Source organism: Pelophylax lessonae, assembly GCF_965119305.1.
Source record: "Pelophylax lessonae genome assembly, chromosome: 3".
Classification (NCBI taxonomy): Eukaryota; Metazoa; Chordata; class Amphibia; order Anura; family Ranidae; genus Pelophylax; species Pelophylax lessonae.
The window spans coordinates 663,409,357-663,430,308 of NC_138770.1; the positions used below are offsets into that span (position 1 = coordinate 663,409,357).

The 20,952-nt window shown below is 43.8% G+C and overlaps 1 protein-coding gene across 1 annotated transcript in view; it reads left to right on the forward strand.

Moving 5' to 3' along the window:
• PLCB1 (phospholipase C beta 1) overlaps positions 1 to 20,952 on the forward strand; it is a 1,154,983-nt gene that overhangs the window by 968,979 nt on the left and 165,052 nt on the right. The window contains exons 23-24 of the mRNA XM_082249959.1: positions 1,950 to 2,059; positions 20,565 to 20,697. Of these exons, the coding sequence (XP_082106085.1) occupies positions 1,950 to 2,059; positions 20,565 to 20,697 (243 nt within the window). The remainder of the gene's footprint in view (positions 1 to 1,949; positions 2,060 to 20,564; positions 20,698 to 20,952) is intronic.

The window sequence follows — 20,952 nt, forward strand, 5'->3', positions numbered from 1 at the left end:
CCAAAGCTCGTCCACCAGTTTTTAACTCCCCCCTGGTCACCTGTGTGAAGGCAGCCATACGGTTGTGCACATATAGAGTTTTTAAATATATATTCTATACATATATATGTATGTGTATATACTGTATATAATTTATATCCTGAAAATGGACAGTATCTCACAAAAGTGAGTACACCCCTCACATTTTTGTAAATATTTTATTCTATCTTTTCATGTGACAACACTGAAGAAATGACACTTTGCTACAATGTAAAGTAGTGAGTGTACAGCTTGTATAACAGTGTAAATTTGCTGTCCCCTCAAAATAACTCAACACACAGCCATTAGGCTCCATTCACACCTGGGCGTTTTTGAGCGTTTTTCAGCTCCAAAAACGCTAAAAAAAAAAAACGTTCCAAAACGCCAAACAAGTAAGGCTTCTGTTCACATGTAGACGTTTTGGGGCGTTTTTGGGGAGTTTTTCTGCTCTACGATCAACTCACAAACGCCCAACAAGACAAATCCTATTCATTTCAATGGCCCCTGTTCACATCTGAGCGTTTTTGTGAGCAAAACGCCCAACGCTCAAAAAAGTACATGAGCTTCTTTTTGGGCAGATTACAGGCGTTTTCCATTGATCTCTATTCAATCTAAAAACGCCTGCACAAAAAACGCCTGTAAGGCTACATTCACACCTGAGCGTAGCGTTTTCACCGCGATTTACAGGCGTTTTTTTGTGCAGGCGTTATTAGATTGAATAGAGACCAATGGAAAACGCCTGTAATCTGCCCAAAAAGAAGCTCATGTACTTTTTTGAGCGTTGGGCGTTTTGCTCACATCAATTGTCTTGTTGGGCGTTTTGAGAGATGATCCTAGAGCAGAAAAACTCCCCAAAAACGCCCCAAAACGCCTACATGTGAACGGAGCCTAAAAATGCCTGCACAAAAAATGCCTGTGAAAACGCCTGTAAATCGCGGTAAAAATCGCGCGAAAACACTACGCTCAGGTGTGAATGTACCTAAAACCCCATTCATTTAAATGGCCCCTGTTCACATCTGAGCGTTTTGCAAAACGCCTGTAGTTGAAAAAAGTACATGAGCTTCTTTTTGGGCTGATTACCAGCGTTTTTGATGGATGTCAATGCCTGCCTCTAAAAACGCCTGAAAAAAACGCCTGAAAATCCCGGTAAAAATCGCGGTAAAAAAAAACGCGCGAAAATGCTACGCTCAAGTGTGAAGGCAGCCTTAATCTCTAAACCGCTGGCAACAAAAGTGAGTACACCCCTAAGTGAAAAATGTCCAAATTGGGCCCAAAGTGTCAATATTTTGTGTGGCCACCATTATTTTCCAGCACTGCCTTAACCCTCTTGGGCATGGAGTTCACCAGAGCTTCACAGGTTGCCACTGGAGTCCTCTTCCACTCCTTCATGACGACATCACGGAGCTGGTGGATGTTAGAGACCTTGCGCTCCTCCACCTTCTGTTTGAGGATGCCCCACAGATGCTCAATAGGGTTTAGGTCTGGAGACATGCTTGGCCAGTTCATCACCTTTACCCTCAGCTTCTTTAGCAAGACACATGGAGAAGACTGAGGGGGAAGCTGCCGCCACGCGAGCTGGCGACGGGGGGGGGGGGTGTTTGGTGTGTGGGCTGGTGTTGTCGGTCCATCTGCTGCGCCCCCCCCCCCCCCCCCCCCAGGCCCATGGAGCACCAGCTGCCACTGATTTAGACAATATTTGCTTAACACAAGACCAAGGTGTCACAGCAAATAGTCTACAGTTTATGTATTGCACCAAATCCGGTAATATACCCCATCATGGTGTAGAAGGGCATGGGAAGCCAGCAAGGGTTTGTTTGACCTATTTAGTCATTTCTTTATTTGCAGAACTCTTTCTACAATCCACAAATTGCTGTAAAAGTCACATTATCCTTCATATATAGACTCCATATCATTTTCTTTATTTTTCCCAGATGTGATTGAAGCTTTATCGAATCCAATTAGATATGTGAATTTGATGGAGCAGAGATCGAGACAGCTGGCCGCTCTGACATTGGAGGACGAGGAAGAAGTGAAGAAAGAGGTAGACTGGCTGTGAATGGAAATGTCTCCTCACCTAGACCCGGGGTCTCCAAACTGTCCACTGCAAGGGCCACATTCTACGTTTTCTCTAAATATTCATTGGCCATAAAACAAATCAGTTTTATAAATAAAAGAGCCCCCCCTTTACGTCGGGGTCCCCATCAGAGTCCCCCCTTTACGTTGGGGTCCCCATCAGGGTCCCCCTTTTATCTATTTCAGATACTTAATTATTATTATTATTATTATACAGGATTTATATAGCACCAACCGTTTGCGCAGCACTTTACAAAATGAAGGCAGACATTACAGTTACAATACAATTTGGAACAAAAGGAATCAGAGGGCCCCGCTCGTTAGAGCTTACAATCTAATTGTGCCATCAATATTAGCAGCGCTTTACATATACATTGTACATTCACATCAGTCCCTGCCCTCAAAGAGCTTACAATCTAAGGTCCCTAACTCTCATTCATACATACACATACTAGGGCCAATTTAGACAGGAGCCAATTATCCTACCAGCATGTCTTTGGAGTGTGGGAGGAAACCGGAGTACCCGGAGGAAACCAGAACAGGGAGAACATGCAAACTCTAGGCAGGTAGTGCCATGGTTTGGATTTGAACTGACAACCCTAGTGCTGCACGGTGGAAGTGCTAACCACTTAGCCACAGTGCATCCCACATTACATTTGGCCCCCTATTGGAGCCCCCCCTTACATCAGGGTGTCCTTCAGAGTTCCCCTTACATCAGGGTCTCTATCAGAGTCCCCCTTACGACAGGGTCTCTATTGGAGCCCTGCCTTACATCAGGATCCCCATAAGAGCCCCTCCATCAGAGCCCCTCTTACATCAGGGACTTCATCAGGGCCTCCCTTACATCAGGATCTCCATCAGAGTCCCCCTTATATCAGGATCTCCATCATAGTCCCCCTTACATCAGGATACCCAGGAGAGTCCCCCCTTACATCAGGGTCCTCATCAGACTTCCCTTACATAATGGCCTTTATTAGAGTCCCCCTTAAATCACAGTTCCTATTGGAGCCCTCCTTTACATTAGGATCTCCATCAGAGCCCCCCTTACATTAGGGTCTCCATCAGAGCCCTCCCCTTACATTAGGGACTCCATCAGAGCCCCCCCCCTTACATCAGGGTCTCTATCAGAGTCCCCCTTACATCAAGGTCTCTATCAGAGTCCCCCTTACATCAAGGTCTCCATCAGAGTCCCCCTTACATCAGGGTACCCATCAGAGACCCCCCCCCCCCCCTACATGAATTTCCCAATCAGAGTTCATCTTGTATCAGGGTCCCTATTGGAACCCTCCTTTACATCAGGATTCCCATCAGAGCCCCCCTTTACATCAGGATCCCCATCAGAGCCCCTCTTACATCAGGGACTTCATCAGGGCCTCTCTTACATCAGGATCTCCATCAGAGTCCCCCTTACATCAGGATCTCCATCATAGTCCCCCTTACATCAGGATATCCAGGAGAGTCCCCCCTTACATCAGGGTCCCCATCAGACTTCCCCTTACATAATGGCCTTTATTAGAGTCCCCCTTAAATCACAGTTCCTATTGGAGCCCTCCTTTACATTAGGATCCCCATCAGAGCCCCCCTTACATTAGGGTCTCCATCAGAGCCCCCCCCCTTACATCAGGGTCTCTATCAGAGTCCCCCTTACATCAAGGTCTCCATCAGAGTCCCCCTTACATCAAGGTCTCCATCAGAGTCCCCCTTACATCAGGGTACCCATCAGAGACCCCTCCTACATGAATGTCCCAATCAGAGTTCATCTTGCATCAGGGTCCCTATTGGAGCCCCCCTTAACATCAGGATCCCCATCAGAGCCCCCCTTTACATCAGGATCCCCATCAGAGCCCCCTCCCCCACATTAGTGTCTCCATCAGAGTCCCACCTTTCATTAGGATCCCCATCAGAGTTCCCCCTTACATCAGGGTCCCTATCAGAGTTCCCTCTTACATAAGGGTCCCCATTGGAGTCGTCCCTCTACCCCCACATTAGAATCTATTGGAATCCTCCCCCTTACAGCAGGATCCTCATCTGAGTCCCCCTCCTCTCAGGGTCCCATCAGAGTCTCTCTTGCTGGAGGCTATAGTCTCTGCTGACCAGAATCATTGCACACCACTGACCCTACCTGAGGGCCATATAAAATCTTGGAGGGGGCCAGATGTGTCCCACGGGCCGTAGTTTGGAGACCCCCTGAGCTAGCTGTTTTTTCTTTGCATGAAATGTATGGGATATCAATGGCCAGATATTCCTCAGTCTTGATATGGAAATCCAATGACTAGATCATTGCAAGTGGTGACAAGCCTGATGGAAAATGTGTGGTGTGTTTGAGCATTTACGGATTTATTTATAGGAACACAGGCAGATCTCTAAACTAAAACAAACCGATAAGCTGACCACCTGTTGGCTGATCTTTCAAGTTTTTCCTGTCCTTGGTCTGATTAACCGCTTATATACCACCGTACGTTTTTGAAAGGCGAAGCAATGGACGCTTATTTCTGTAGTACCGTTTATAAACCAGAAATCACCCCCACAACGCTAGGTAATGACTATGTCATTGGGGAGCGTGGTTCAAAGACAGTGTACAGAGTCGATCTGTGTGGCTCTGTACCATTGAGATCACTGTGATTGGTCATTGTTTTAACCCCTTCAATAACAGCATGTTTCTTCATTTCCAAAACAAAAACTGGAACAAAACAAGATCACCTTGGGATGTCTGTTTTCCAAAAAGGGGTTATTTTTGGGGTGTTGGTACTCTCCCGGTATTTTTTTATTTTTTTTATAATTGAACATTTTTATTGAAGTTTTATTATTTTACAATACAAAAGTAGAACAATAAATAGCAGTCATTGGAAACCACAAAGAGTTCTGTTAGCAAACCAACATAGGATGTACAAAAAAAATTACACTTAAACTTGTGTTATAACTGGTAAAGTTGATTTACATTACCATAACCAAATATTGTTTGTGACACATATATGTCGAGTGAACCAATGGCATAAAAGCAACATGATGAGTACACAATGTGGTTTAGCCAGAGATTCTGATCCCAAGGGGACTTGACAAGTGCCCATTGGGTTTATACGTAGTGGGAGAGAGTGGAAGGATAAGAACAAAGAAAAAAATAAAGAAAGGAAAGAATAGTAGAGATAGATAAGTAAAAAGGCTCATCATTCCTGGACCCAATGGGTTCCAACATTTCTAGCAGAGAGGGCTCAAGGCCTCATGGAGGGTCCTCCCTGAGATGCCAGGGTTCCCAGATTGCACGATGGCGGTCAACTCTATATTTCAATCTGGCTGTCAGGGACTCCATTATCTCCACATCTTTGATACTAGCATAGAGATCTGTTGATGTCGGTGGCGTTTGCCTCTTCCAGTGGAGGGCTATTGGGCATCTGGTTGCCGGTTAAATATGGGTAGTCAATTTTTTGGCCAAGCTTGGCAATTTAGGGGGGAGAAGTCCTAGTAAATATAGTTTTGGATGGAAAGGGAAGTCAACCTTCAACAATTGATGGAGGATGTTCTGGACCGAGCGCCAGTATGTCTGCAAGGATGGACATTGCCAATAGATATGCAATAGAGTGCCTTGATCCTTATGAGACCTCCAGCAACGATCCGAAGCTGATGGGTATATGGCATGCAGTTGGGTAGGGGTCATGTACCAAAAAAATAGCACTTTATAAGTATTTTCCTTGTAAAGATGCAAATAGAACTTTCAGCAGCTCGGGACCAAATGGATTGCCATTGCTCAAGGGGAAGCTTTTCCCCAAGGGCTTGCTCCCACCTAAGCATATAGCCGTGTTTACCATTGGAATATAGTTTACTGGAGTTTAAGAGTCTATATATATATCTGAGGTTAGCCCTTTTTGAGACAAGCCAGAGAGAATTAAGCGTTCAAATGGGGATAGTTTGGAGAATTTGAGATTAGGTGCAAAGGTTAGGGCATAGTGACGAATTTAGAGATAGCCAAAAAAGGCACTACTGGCTAGGCAAATTCTGCTTACCTAGGGTTCCTCCTGAGGTGGTTAGTGGTTCCCTGAGTAAAGAGCATTTTCTGCCTACCTAGGGTTCCTCCAAAGGTTGCTGGGGTTCCCTGAGTAAAAAGCAATTTCTGCCTACCTATGATTCCTCCGAAGGTTGCTGGGTTTCCCTGAGCAAAGAGCAATTTCTGCATACCTAGGGTGGGTTTCTCCAGAGGTTGCAAGGGGTTCCCTGAGCAAAGAGGATTTTCTGCCTACCTAGGGTTCCTCCAAAGGTGGTTAGGTGTCTAAAGTGAAGACAAATAAGTCACAGGGTCCTGATGAGATACACCCAAGATTATTAAAAGAGCTTAGTGGTGAGCTGGCAAAACCATTAACAGATCTATTTAACCAATCATTAGTAACAGGAGTCGTCCCGGAAGATTGGAAATTGGCAAATGTTGTGCCCATTCACAACAAAGGTAGTAGGGAGGAATCGAGCAACTATAGACCAGTGAGTCTGACATCAATAGTAGGCAAATTAATGGAAACCCTATTAAAGGATAGGATTGTGGAACATCTTAAATCCCATGGATTGCAAGATGAAAAACAACATGGGTTTACTTCAGGGAGATCATGTCAAACAAATCTTATAGATTTTTTTGACTGGGTGACTAAAATAATAGACGGTGGAGGTGCAGTAGACATTGCATATCTAGATTTTAGTAAGGCTTTTGACACTGTCCCACATAGAAGACTTATCAATAAACTGCAGTCATTGAGCATGGACTCCCATATTGTTGAGTGGATTAGGCAGTGGCTGAGTGACAGACAACAGAGGGTTGTAGTCAATGGAGAACATTCAGAACAAGGTCATGTTACCAGTGGGGTACCTCAGGGATCTGTACTGGGACCAATTTTGTTTAATATCTTCATAAGTGATACTGCAAAAGGCCTCGATGATAAGGTTTGTCTTTTTGCTGATGACACAAAGATATGTAACAGGGTTGATGTTCCTGGAGGGAAACGCCAAATGGAAAAGGATTTAGGAAAACTAGAAGAATGGTCAGAACTCTGGCAACTGAAATTTAATGTGGATAAGTGCAAGATAATGCACCTGGGGCGTAAAAACCCAAGGGCAGAATATAGAATATTTGACACAGTCCTGACCTCAGTATCTGAGGAAAGGGATTTAGGAGTAATTATTTTAGAAGACTTAAAGGTGGGAAGACAATGTAATAGAGCAGCACGAAATGCCAGCAGAATGCTTGGATGTATAGGGAGAGGTATAAGCAGTAGAAAGAGAGAAGTGCTTATGCGGCTGTACAGAACACTGGTGAGACCTCACTTGGAGTATTGTGCGCAGTACTGGAGGCCATATCTCCAGAAGGATATAGATACTCTAGAGAGAGTTCAGAGAAGAGCTACTAAACTAGTACATGGATTGCAGGAAAAAACTTACCAGGAAAGGTTAAAGGACCTTAACTTGTATAGCTTGGAAGAAAGAAGAGACAGAGGGGATATGATAGAAACTTTTAAATACATAAAGGGAATCAACTCGGTAAAGGAGGAGAGCATATTTAAAAGAAGAAAAACTACCACAAGAGGACACAGTTTTAAATTAGAGGGGCAAAGGTTTAAAAGTAATATGAGGAAGTATTACTTTACTGAGAGAGTAGTGGATGCATGGAATAACCTTCCTGCAGAAGTGGTAGCTGCAAACACAGTGAAGGAGTTTAAGCATGCATGGGATAGGCATAAGGCTATCCTTCATATAAGATAGGGCCAGGGACTATTCATAGGATTCAGATATATTGGGCAGACTAGATGGGCCAAATGGTTCTTAACTGCCGACACATTCTATGTTTCTATGTTAGTGGTTCCCTGAGCAAACAGCATTTTTTACCTACCTAGGGTTCATCCAGAGGTTGCTAGGGGTTCCCTTAGCAAAGAGCATTTTCTGCCTACCTATGGTTCCTCCAAAGGTTGCTGGGGTTCCCTGAGCAAGGAGCAATTCTTGCCTACCTAGGGTTCCTCCAGAGGTGGTTAGTGGTTCCCTGAGCAAAGAGCATTTTCTGCATACCAAGGGTTCCTCCAAATGTTGCTGCAGTTCTCTGAGCAAAGAGCATTTGTTACCTACCTAGCGTTCCTCCAGGGGTTGCTAGGGGTTCCTTGAACAATGAGCTATGTCAGCCTCTCACATAACTTCCCACAGACACCAATTGTCTTTTTAGCTATCTCTAAGGGGGCAATTCTTCCCAATGACCACAAGTGTAAGAAACATTCTTCCCACTGACCATCACACTAATGTATCATGAGTTGTAGATATAGTAACTTGTAGCAGGGGTTCCCTGAAACCAGAAAGTTATTTTAAGGGTTCCTCTGTGCTGAAAGCTTTGAGAAAGGCTGGCATAACCTCATCACATTACAATAGAGGGTTACAGATTATTATTAGTGCAACAATGAATATTGTGGTCTACAGATGGTCTGTAGTTCTTCCAGGCATTTCATCAGGAAGATGCACTACTTGGCAAAGATGTGTTACACCCACTCAAGAGATCCTATGAAATGCCAACAAACCAAAAATGGCTGCCACTAGAACCCTGAGGAGTCTTTGGTGGACTACAGAAGAAGAAGGAAAAAGGGTAGTATGCCAACTTTCAGGTATAATTGGCAAACAAAGGGTGGACGCAGGATAGGCTAAATTTGGTGGTTTGCACCAAACAAAAATCATAATACAGGGTGCAGCCAGCCAAAGCACTTCCCAAAAGGTTTGAGTGGGTGGCAACAGGTAATGACCCTAGTAATGGCGCCTACACATGCCTCTGTGTCCACCGGCTTCCACACAAATAACGACAAGACTTGAAATGTCAACAAGGGTCATGGGGCAATGCAATTGGACCTATACTTAAAATTGAGTCCTGCATAGGGAAGCTGACGCGTTTCTAGCTGGTAACAAGAGGTGCCTGAATACCCAACCTGACAATACGGGTTCTTTTTTTTTTTTTATTCCACAACGGTTTCAGAACTACAGATTTTCCTACTCCGCTCTAATGTGTAACATCATCAATTATGCATCCCAAGCTAAAATGTGTTCCCTCTGCCCACGCACCACTCTAGACTGAGGCTAGCTTTTACAGAGAAATTTTAATAGCATTTTCCCTTACCCCCGCATTGACTCGTCTTAATTGTAGAGCTAAAAATATGATCAACTTTTCTTTAAATTATAAATCACTTGTTGCCATCCTGACCTACATTTGCTCTATTGCCAATTTACACGCGCTGTGAGAAATCATCTCACAATGTAATGTTCCCATCCATCCACGGGAACATTATATGTGAATGAGGGCATTAGAATGTACCCTGCGTAAGCTGGTCTCCAAAGAACACCTGATCTAGGACATCAGTCACTGGAGATACTATTTTAGACACAAGAACATTATTCATCTTTGACCTTTCTCTGTTAAAAAAAAAAAAAGGTTGAAGGAATTACGACTTTTTTTTTTTTTTGCAGCAGGAATTGTTTAAAAGAGAAGTATGGGAATGTTTTTTTTTTTTTTTGGAATCATACTTGTCTAGGTGGATGCAGCATCGGGTCCTCTGCCGACACTAAGACTGAGAACTGAGCGATCAAACACCGCTGATCGCTCGGTTCTCAGGGCTCCCTGAGCAGAGAGCTGCTGACTGTCAGTCACCGCTCTCTGCTCTGCCCCCCTCACTCACTGGAGCGCTGGGCTGTGGTGGTAGGGGAGGGAGCAGCCGGCTCAGGCTCTCAGCTGATCGCTGAGAGGCTGAGCCACGTGATGGTCCAGGCATGTGGGCGGATCTTTTCCCGAGCCCGGACCAGCTCTGTGACATCAGGCGACAGCGGGCTTCAGCTGAAAACGGGCCACAGCAGTGCAGAACAAACTGCACTACTGTGATCCACAGGAGAAGTACAGCTAAACAAGCTTTTACAAAGTTACATAGTTAGTGAGGACGAAAAAAGACACCAGTCCATCCAGTTCAACCTATGATGTGTGTGTGTGTTTGCTGTTAACCGTACATTGTATACCCCTGTATGTTGTGGTCTTTAAGGTGCCCATCTAATAGTTTTTTGAAACTATCGATGCTCCCTGCTGATACCACTGCTTGTGGAAGAGAACTCCACATCCTTACTGCTCTTACAGTGAAGAACCCCTTACGCACTTTAACCACTTTACAACCGGAGGATTTTGCTGTCTTCCGTCCAGGCCACTTTTTGCGATTCGGCGCTGTGCGACTTCAACTGACAATTGCGCGGTCGTGCGACGCCGTACCCAAACGAAATTTACGTCCTTTTTCTCCCACAAACAGAGCTTTCTTTTGGTGGTATTTGATCACCTGTGCGATTTTTACTTTTTGCGCTATAAACAAAAAAAGAGCGTTTATTTTGAAAAAATAACAATATTTTTCACATTTTTTTATATGAAATTCCCCCCAAAAAAGATGTAAAAACCAATTTTTTTAAAAGTTTTTGGCCAATTTGTTTTATGCTACATATGTTTGGTAAAAAAAATCGCAATAAGCGTATTTTGATTGGTTTGCGCAAAAGTTATTGCGTTTACTAACAAAGGGAAAGATTTCTGTCATTTTTGGTGTTTTTTTTTTAACGCGTAATGGCGGCGATCTGCGATTTTTTTTGCGGGACTGCGACATTGCGGCGGACAGACCGGACCCCTGACTGACATTTTTGACACTTTTGGGGGTACCAGTGACATTACTGCAGTAATCAGTGCTATATATATGCACTGTTACTGTAAAAATGACACTGGCAGGGAAGGGGTTAATTTTATTGGAGAGGGAGGGGTTAATGTATGCCTGGTGCTTACTGACGTGTAGGGGGGGAGGTGACTATGTGATTCATGGACAGATCGGATGTCCAGCTATGCTGAACAGTCCGATCTGTCACTCCCTGTCACTATGGAGATCCGCCCGCTGTGTTTACACACAGCGGGCGGATCTCCAGACTCGATCCCCGACGATCGGGTAAGAGCAGCGGCGATCGCCGCTGCTCCTCCCCTGGCCCGACTCCCGCTGTGAATGAAAACAGCGGGAGCGAGCCTCCGGCGGCGCGCAAGCGCCGCCCAGAAGGGGAGGAGTCCAGTCACGTTAATACTACGTGACTGGACGGGAACGAGCCACTCTGCCGCAGTACTATTACCGTGAGCGGTAGTAGAGTGGTTAAGGTTAAACCGTTTTTCCTCTAGTTTTAGTGAGTGGCCACGTGTCTTATTGTATTCCCTTTCTCTGAAAAGTTTGTTCCTTATGCTAGGGTCGCCAGTACAGTATTTGTACATTGATATCATATCTCCCCTCAATCGTCTCTTCTCCAGAGAGAATAAGTTCAGTGCTTGTAGTCTTTCCTCATAGCTGATGTCCTCCATTCCCCTAATTATTTTTGTTGCCCTTCTCTGGACTCTCTCCAGTTTCAGCACATCCTTCCTGAGGACCGGTGCCCAGAACTGGACAGCATACTCCAGATGTGGCCGGACCAGAGTCTTGTAGAGTGGGAGAATAATCTCTTTATTTCTGGAGTGAATCCCCTTTTTTATACATGCCAGTAAGCTTTGGGTGTACTTCTCCTTTAAAGTGGTTGTAAACTTCTGAAATGAAAAACCAAACAAAGCATATCCTTCTATAGTGTGTACTTGCTTTAAGCCAAAGCACCCAGTGTGCTTTATGTCACCTCTCCCATTCCTCAGCTATCTGCAGTCCCAGGAGATGCCTCCTTATGAGACTGTACAGAGGGGAGTGTGTCCTCTCCCTCCACTTAAGTCTCAGATTACACTCAGCTCTCTGCTGTGCAGTGCTTGACACCAGATCCCCATAGAAACATAGAAACATAGAATGTGTCGGCAGATAAGAACCATTTGGCCCATCTAGTCTGCCCAATATATCTGAATCCTATGAATAGTCCCTGGCCCTATCTTGTATGAAGGATAGCCTTATGCCTATCCCATGCATGCTTAAACTCCTTCACTGTATTTGCAGCTACCACTTCTGCAGGAAGGTTATTCCATGCATCCACTACTCTCTCAGTAAAGTAATACTTCCTCATATTACTTTTAAACCTTTGCCCCTCTAATTTAAAACTGTGTCCTCTTGTGGTAGTTTTTCTTCTTTTAAATATGCTCTCCTCCTTTACCGAGTTGATTCCCTTTATGTATTTAAATGTTTCTATCATATCCCCTCTGTCTCTTCTTTCTTCCAAGCTATACATGTTAAGGTCCTTTATCCTTTCCTGGTAAGTTTTTTCCTGCAATCCATGTACTAGTTTAGTAGCTCTTCTCTGAACTCTCTCTAGAGTATCTATATCCTTCTGGAGATATGGCCTCCAGTACTGCGCACAATACTCCAAGTGAGGTCTCACCAGTGTTCTGTACAGCGGAATAAGCACTTCTCTCTTTCTACTGCTTATACCTCTCCCTATACATCCAAGCATTCTGCTGGCATTCCGTGCTGCTCTATTACATTGTCTTCCCACCTTTAAGTCTTCTGAAGTAATTACTCCTAAATCCCTTTCCTCAGATACTGAGGTCAGGACTGTGTCAAATATTCTATATTCTGCCCTTGGGTTTTTACGCCCCAGGTGCATTATCTTGCACTTATCCACATTAAATTTCAGTTGCCAGAGTTCTGACCATTCTTCTAGTTTTCCTAAATCCTTTTCCATTTGGCGTTTCCCTCCAGGAACATCAACCCTGTTACATATCTTTGTGTCATCAGCAAAAAGACAAACCTTACCATCGAGGCCTTTTGCAATATCACTTATGAAGATATTAAACAAAATTGGTCCCAGTACAGATCCCTGAGGTACCCCACTGGTAACATGACCTTGTTCTGAATGTTCTCCATTGACTACAACCCTCTGTTGTCTGTCACTCAGCCACTGCCTAATCCACTCAACAATATGGGAGTCCATGCTCAATGACTGCAGTTTATTGATAAGTCTTCTATGTGGGACAGTGTCAAAAGCCTTACTAAAATCTAGATATGCAATGTCTACTGCACCTCCACCGTCTATTATTTTAGTCACCCAGTCAAAAAAATCTATAAGATTTGTTTGACATGATCTCCCTGAAGTAAACCCATGTTGTTTTTCATCTTGCAATCCATGGGATTTAAGATGTTCCACAATCCTATCCTTTAATAGGGTTTCCATTAATTTGCCTACTATTGATGTCAGACTCACTGGTCTATAGTTGCTCGATTCCTCCCTACTACCTTTCTTGTGAATGGGCACGACATTTGCCAATTTCCAGTCTTCCGGGACGACCGCTGTTACTAATGATTGGTTAAATAGATCTGTTAATGGTTTTGCCAGCTCACCACTAAGCTCTTTTAATAATCTTGGGTGTATCCCATCAGGACCCTGTGACTTATTTGTCTTCACTTTAGACAGCAATCTTAGAATGTCTTCCTCTGTAAAGACACATGCATCAAATGATTCATTAGTCATCCTTTCAAGTGGAGGTCCTTCTCCTTCTTTTTCTTCTGTAAAAACTGAACAGAAGTATTCATTAAGGCAGTCAGCTAGCCCTTTATTTTCTTCTACATACCTTCCGTCCTTTGTTTTTAATTTAGTTATTCCTTGTTTTAATTTCCTTTTTTCATTTATATATCTGAAGAATGTCTTATCCCCCTTTTTCATAGACTGAGCTAGTTTTTCTTCTGCCTGCGCTTTAGAAGTTCTTATAACTTGCTTGGCCTCTTTCTGCCTAATCTTGTAGATTTCCTTATCTTCATTGCTCTGGGTTTTTTTATAATTACAAAATGCTAGCTTTTTATTTTTAATGATTTGGGCCACTTCTGCTGAGTACCACAGTGGTCTCTTCCTTTTTTTGCTTTTACTGACAAGTCTAATGCAATTTTCTGTTGCCTTCAATAATGCACCTTTTAAGTAGTCCCATTTCTCCTGGACTCCATGTAATCCGTTCCAGTCTGATAAGGACTCATTTATGACTAATTTCATTTTTGAAAAGTCTGTTTTTCTAAAATCTAAAACTTTTGTTTTTGTGTGGTGTGACTCTTTCACAGTTCTTATATTAAACCACACTGACTGGTGATCACTAGATCCCAAGGTTTCGCCTACAATGACATCATATACCGAATCCCCATTTGTGAATACCAGATCCAAAATGGCCTCCCTCCGGGTTGGCTCCTCAACCACTTGTTGCAGAGACAACTCCAGTAGGGAATTTAGAATATCTGTACTCCTGGTAGAACTTGCTATTTTGGTTTTCCAGTTTATATCTGGAAGATTGAAATCTCCCATAATGATAACTTCTCCTTTCATTGTCATTTTAGCTATTTCTTCAACTAGTAGATCATCTAGTTCTTTAACTTGACCAGGTGGTCTATATATCACACCTACACGAGTTACTGCATGATTAGCAAACTGCAACGTAACCCAAACTGACTCTATGTTGGCCTCACCAACTTGTATTAGGTTAGATTTAATGCTATCTTTCACATACAGGGCCACTCCTCCTCCTTTCTTGCCTACTCTGTCTCTTCTGTATAAAGAGTACCCTGGTATGGTTATGTCCCAGTCATTTCTTTCATTAAACCATGTCTCCGTAACAGCCACTAAATCTACATTCTCAGATTCCATTATTGACCCAAGTTCATTGATTTTTTTACCTAAACTGCGAGCATTTGTAGACAGGACTCTGAGCTTATCATTTCTTAACCTCTGTGCTTCTGACCTGTTCTGGCATTGTTTCGGGGGGCAATTGGACTCTTGTATTTTCACTCTTTTGCCCCCCCTTCCTAGTTTAAATACTCTTTCGCAAATTCTTGGAGTTGTTCACTAAGTACATTTGTTCCTTTGAGAGAAAGGTGCAAACCATCTTTGCTCTTCATTCTGGAGCGCAGAAATGCTGTGTCAATTCTGGAATTTGAACAGATGTAGAGAAGAGAAGACTGGGTATAAACTTATGTAGGCAGATTTGTTTCATCTTTGTGTGTCACCTGTAATGGTATGTAAGGGTTTACAACCACTTTAACTCTTTCGTACGGACCTGACAATCTGGTGGTTGCGGCCACTAGGCGACTGTACGTGAAATTGACAGGAAGAATCTTGCCTGTCAGGTGAAAGCATTTGGGCCGCCCGATTGATCTCACACACCCCCTGCATACTCCAGATGTAGCCGAACCAGAGTCTTGTAAAGTGGGAAAATCTCTTTATTTCTGGAGTGAATCCCCTTTTTTATACATCCCAGTATTCTCTTGGCTTTGCTTGCAGCGGCTTGGCATTGCATGCCACTGCCAAGCCTGTTGTCCACTAGGACCCCCAGGTCCTTTTCCATCTTTGTTTCACCCAGAGGTTCCCCCCCTAGCGAGTAACTTGTGTTCGTGTTTCTGACACCCAAGTGCATTACCTTACATTTTTCTACATTAAACCTCATCTGCCATGTAGTTGCCCACCCCGTTATTTTGTTCAGGTCCGCTTGTAAGGCTACCAGGTCCTATATAGAAGATATTGGCCTGCTTAGCTTAGTATGGTCCGCAAATACCGAGATTGTGCTGGATATCCCATCCTCGAGGTAGTTTATGAATAAATTAAACAGGATTGGTCCCAGGACAGATCCTTGGGGGACCCCACTTTCCACACCCGCCCAATCTGAGTACTCCCCATTTATCACCACCCTCTGGACTTACCTCTGGAGCCAGTTCTCTATCCAGGTACTCACCTTATGGTCCATACCTACCTTCCTTAGTTTGTACAGTAAGTGTTTGTGGGGAACGGTGTCAAATGCCTTTGCAAAGTCCAGATACACCACATCCACAGGCTTTCCTTTATCTAGATGGCAGCTAACTTCATCGTAGAAGGTTAGTAGATTGGTCTGGCAAGAACGATTTTTCATTAATCCATGCTGATTACTACTAATAATACCGTGTTTATTACTATAGTCTTGTATGTGGTCCCTTAGAATGCCCTACAAAATTTTGCAGACTACTGATGTTAGGCTGACCGGTCTATAGTTACCCAGGATATATCTCGGTCCTTTTTTAAATATTGGTACCACGTTGGCTTTTCTCCAATCAGCTGGCACCATTCCCGTCTGTAGACTATCCTTAAAGATCAAGAACAATGGTCTGGCAATCACCTGGCTGAGCTCTTTAAGAACACTCTTGAGCAAGCCATCCGGTCAAGTTTAGTTCTAAGTCTATCCTCTGTTAGCCATGGGGGTACTTCCTGAGGTGTATTATTTAATTTAGCATTACAAGCAGGGTTAGTGTAGCCCCCCAATTATTTTGTGAGAGAAGAATTTATTTAGCACTTTCGCCTTCTATCTGTCCTCTGTGGCCAGATTCCCTTCATCATCCTTTATGGGGCCAATGTGCTCTGGTCTCACTTTCTTACTATTTATATACTTAAAGAATTTATTGGGGTTTTCTTTACCCTCTTCCGCTATATGTCTCTCGTGTTCTATTTTAGCCGCCTTGATTTCGCCTTTACATTTCTTATTGCACTCTTTGTAATATTGGAATGCTGCCAATGACCCCTCAGCCTTGTATTTTTTTGAAGGCCTTTTCTTTAGTTTTAATATGCATTTTTATGTTGGAGTTTAGCCACCCTGGGTTAATTGTTGCTCTTTTAAACTTAGTATTCCCTTTTGGGATGCCCTGGCCAATCCCTTTGTTTAGTATGTTCTTTAAGCACTCCCATTTTCCCTCCGTGTTCTTTGTTCCCAAGGTTCTATCCCATTTCATATTGTCTAGAAAAGAGCGCAGTTTAGAAAAGTTGGCTCTTTTGAAATTCAGTGTCTTTATATTACCCTTGTGTTTCCTATTTCTATGATTTATACTGAAACTGATTGACCTATGGTCACTGTGTCCTAAGTTGCCCCGCATTTCTATATCCGTAATCAGGTCAGTATTATTGGTAATCAGTAGGTCTAGTACTGCATTGTTTCTTGTCGGTGCGTTCACCATCTGACCCATTAGGTTGTCCTGCAAAACATTTAGGAACTGCCGAGCCTTAGACGAATCTTCCCCTCTCACAGAATGGCGGTCTGCCTTGTTTACATAGGCAGACAGCCGTTCTGCCTCTCTTCCGAACGATCAGCGGGTCCCGGCGGACATCACGTCCACCAGACCGACTGGTTGGCTCCCGCTGTGTCCAATCAAAGCAGGAGCGGGGCAGCAGTGGCTCATGCGCATGCCCAAACCCAGAGCACGAGCCAGCGTACAGGTATGTTGATTCGCGCAGGAGGGCGGCACTGTCATAGTATATCTGTGTAGGGCGGTCCTCAAGTGGTTAAGACTTTATTCACACTTGTATGACTCCAAAGTTGCACCGACTTTGGAGTGCAACTTTGACGCAACTTTGGATGGGTGCAACCTGGATACGACTTTGGCTTTTACCAGTGATAATGGACTGCTGTTGCACACAAGTTGCATTGTATTACATTCAGGTACGACTTTTATGCAACTTCTGAGGGCTAACATTGAAGTCTATGGGCCTCAAGTGGCATGAAAGTCGGACCAAAGTATGAACAACTTTAAGTTGCGTATATATGAATGGTTATCATTGGAAAACATGGGCAAAGACTTGTCATGCAACCTTGATGTCCAAAGTTGCATGACAAGTCACACAAGTGTGAGTGGAGCATAAGCAGATTCAAAAGATCTGGGGATCATGTAGGGATAGTAGGGCCATCCTGGGTGAAGCTTGGAAGGCAAACTTTTTTTTTAAAATAAAAAGTCAGGATCCGCTTATCACAGTTACAATGCTTTGCCGATTCAAATGCAAAACAATTCTAGAAGATATTGCATGTTAAGTCCTAAATATGGTTGTAAAATACCATGCTCTAAAGGTGAGCTTAACTGATGTGCTTGGTACTCACCACTAGATGGCACCAGATCTTGTGTCTATTTATGTAATAAGTAAAAATAAGGGACCATATTTATCAAACTGCTCAGTGGAAGCGTTGTTTTCTTGTTCAAAACAGCCAATCAGATTCCTTTCATTCTCACATTGCAATATTGGAGAATTATATGGATAATCCAGTTGGTTTCTAGCAAGCAGTAGCAGTTCTTAACTGCCCAATAAAGTACAAAAATGTTGTGCTTTGCAAAAATTGAAAATTATGTGGCTAAATATGAGTGTAAAATCTTGACTGCTGTGCGTGTTCATTATTGTATATATATATATATATATATTTATATATAATATACACTCACCTCCCACTTTATTTGGTGCACCTTGCTAGTTCCAGGTTGGACCCCCTTTTGCCTTTAGAATTGCCTTCATTCTTCGTGGCATAGATTCAACAAGGTGTTGGAAACATTCCTCAGAGATTTTGCTCCATAGTGACATGATAGAATCACGCAGTTACTGCAGATTTGTCGGCTGCACATCCATGATGAGAATCTCCCGTGCCACCACATCACAAAAAGGTGCTCTATTGGATGGAGATCTGATGAGTGTAGATACTATTGGATTACATGTGATGTAAAGTGGTGGAAACTGAATTTAAGGGGGGGGGGGATGTGACATAAAGGGGGACTGTGATCTGGGGGGGGGGGGGGGACAGTGATGTGAGGGAGGGAACTGAGCACATTGATGTAAAGGTGTGGACTGTGATGTAAAGTGGGAGGGGGGAACTAAAGACACTGATGAAGGAAGGGAACTGTGCACAAACGTGATTTTGACCTTGGCTGGAAGAAAATTTTACTGACCGACCTCCGAGGATTTCAAATTAATACCTCTGCTATAGAGCTTTGTTCATATTTCATGTCTGAGGTTTACAACCACTTTAGGCAGAGGACACTCTCCTCCTTGTAGATGTAGCAATCAAAACCCTCACAGCTAGGGCCATGAGGTAGTCTCGGATCAGTCTAAGGCCTCAAAGCTGAGAACCAGTAAGCAGGTCTCTTGGCATCTGGTTACCCCACACGACTATTTAGCTTTAGGTAACCAGTGTTGTTTATGGGGCACTGCACAGTCAAAGGGGTTAGTCAGGGTCTCTTACTCGCAAGTCCCCAAGAACAGTCTCCACAGGGCTCCAGGCTGTTTATCACCTCCCCAACCACCTTCTGGTCACACCTCCCCAGGGATTAGCCAGGGCATAGCAATATTCAGGAAAGCTATTTGAATTTCCCTCCCTGAGCTCTGCAAACTTCTCCCAGAAACAGGGGAAAACAATCTAACTCCCAGCCGTTGAAGCCCTGAGCAGACCAGAGCAAATGATTACTGCTCCCCGGATTACACAAGGAGCCAAGAACTAGATTTACCTAGCATCCTATACTAGGAGGGTGCTACATCCTTTAATCCATTCTCTACATTAAGATAAAACACACCCCACTGCTTGTCCTACCCACCCCCCATCCCTAAACACTTACCCGGCTCCTGTCACCGCTCCAATGCTGCCTCTGGCTGCAGCACCACTCTCCTCTCTTCCTGGTCTCACAAGAGACACTGAAAGCTGAGGGAGCTATAGGCTCCTGCTACTGTCTGCCAACTCCTGTGAGGAGGGATTGGGGTATGTCTTAACTGCACAGTGTGTGTCTATGGACACACAGAGCCCAGATCAGGAGCGCTTCTGCACAGGTGCTTCCTTAGCACACAGTTTCCTAAGGAGGTACCCAGAGGAGGGAGAAGGCGACAGCTCCGGCAGGGGACTACCAGAAGAGGCGGTAAGGGACTGCTCTCTACAACATTTTCTCACACAGAATAGATAAGTTTAATAGATAAGTCATTTTAACCAAAAAAAAAGAAAGCTACTAAGTGCCTTACCCTGAGAATACAACTTGGGGTTATTACGATACAAGATGGAACAGTTTTAGGTTTGGCTTTGCCTAAGGAGTGAATGAGATGCCTGAACAGCAACTTTCCAGTCTGCATACTTGACCTGGATCCTTGTCATATTTATGGAATCATTATGATATTGCATGAAATAACTGTCGAAATATGAAAAGCCCATATGTGTTTGGCCTCCTGCACAGAAGTTTTTTTTTTTTTTTTTCTGCCCCTAAATGCCCCTCTATGTTCCATCAGGATCAGGAGATCCTATCCAGAGTAATTACCTATAGCTATCATCGCCAGAGGAATGGTGCCCAGACCCTACACCGGACAAAGAGAATACGATGCAGGGACAGCCTGTAATGTTGCCGGTCGGTACTGGACCCTGCGTTTACAAAATCCCGTGCAATGATATATTGCCTGGTATTTTATGGTAGGATGCCAGGGAGGTCGAGGGCAGTGAACCCCAGCTGGGACATTGAGTCCCTGAAGGCCCTCTGGGCAAATCCTGCCATAATGGGTGAAGATTGGAATGGTGAGTGCCCCTATGGTAGCCCTGCTGGTTTCCCCTATTACAGGTGCTGCCCCATTTGGCCAGGGACACCCCCCCCCATTAGGTAAGGGACCCCCTCATCTCCGCTGGTACAAAGAGCGGTGGCCCCGTTGTTTATCAGCATTGTTTTCATGTTTGAAAAATTATTGCTCTTGCTTAATCAATCACTTAAATATTACTGTCTGGTTTTCAGGTTGAAGCTGGCGATGTTCCACTGGAAGCCAACAGTGAGCCATGCCCGGCCCCAGCAGAAAATGGCTTGAATCACGGTTCTACTTTAACGCCTAAGTCATCATCTCAAAATGTTCACAGTCAGCCCGCGCCAGGTAAGTCGTTTTTTTTTTTTTTTTTCTAACAGAAAGCTACACTGAGAGAAATCGGGGGCAATTACTACTGTCCATGTCCCTGTCGGGGAGATTTGCAATCTCTAAAATGCTCACCAGGACAGAACGTGATGAAAAATCTAAACAAGAGGTGAAATCATGCTTTTGGAACCCCTGTTCCTAATTTAACTTCAAATAAGTGCAGCACCATCACATTTTAAATATATCATACACTTATGAATTCTCCAAACCAAGCAT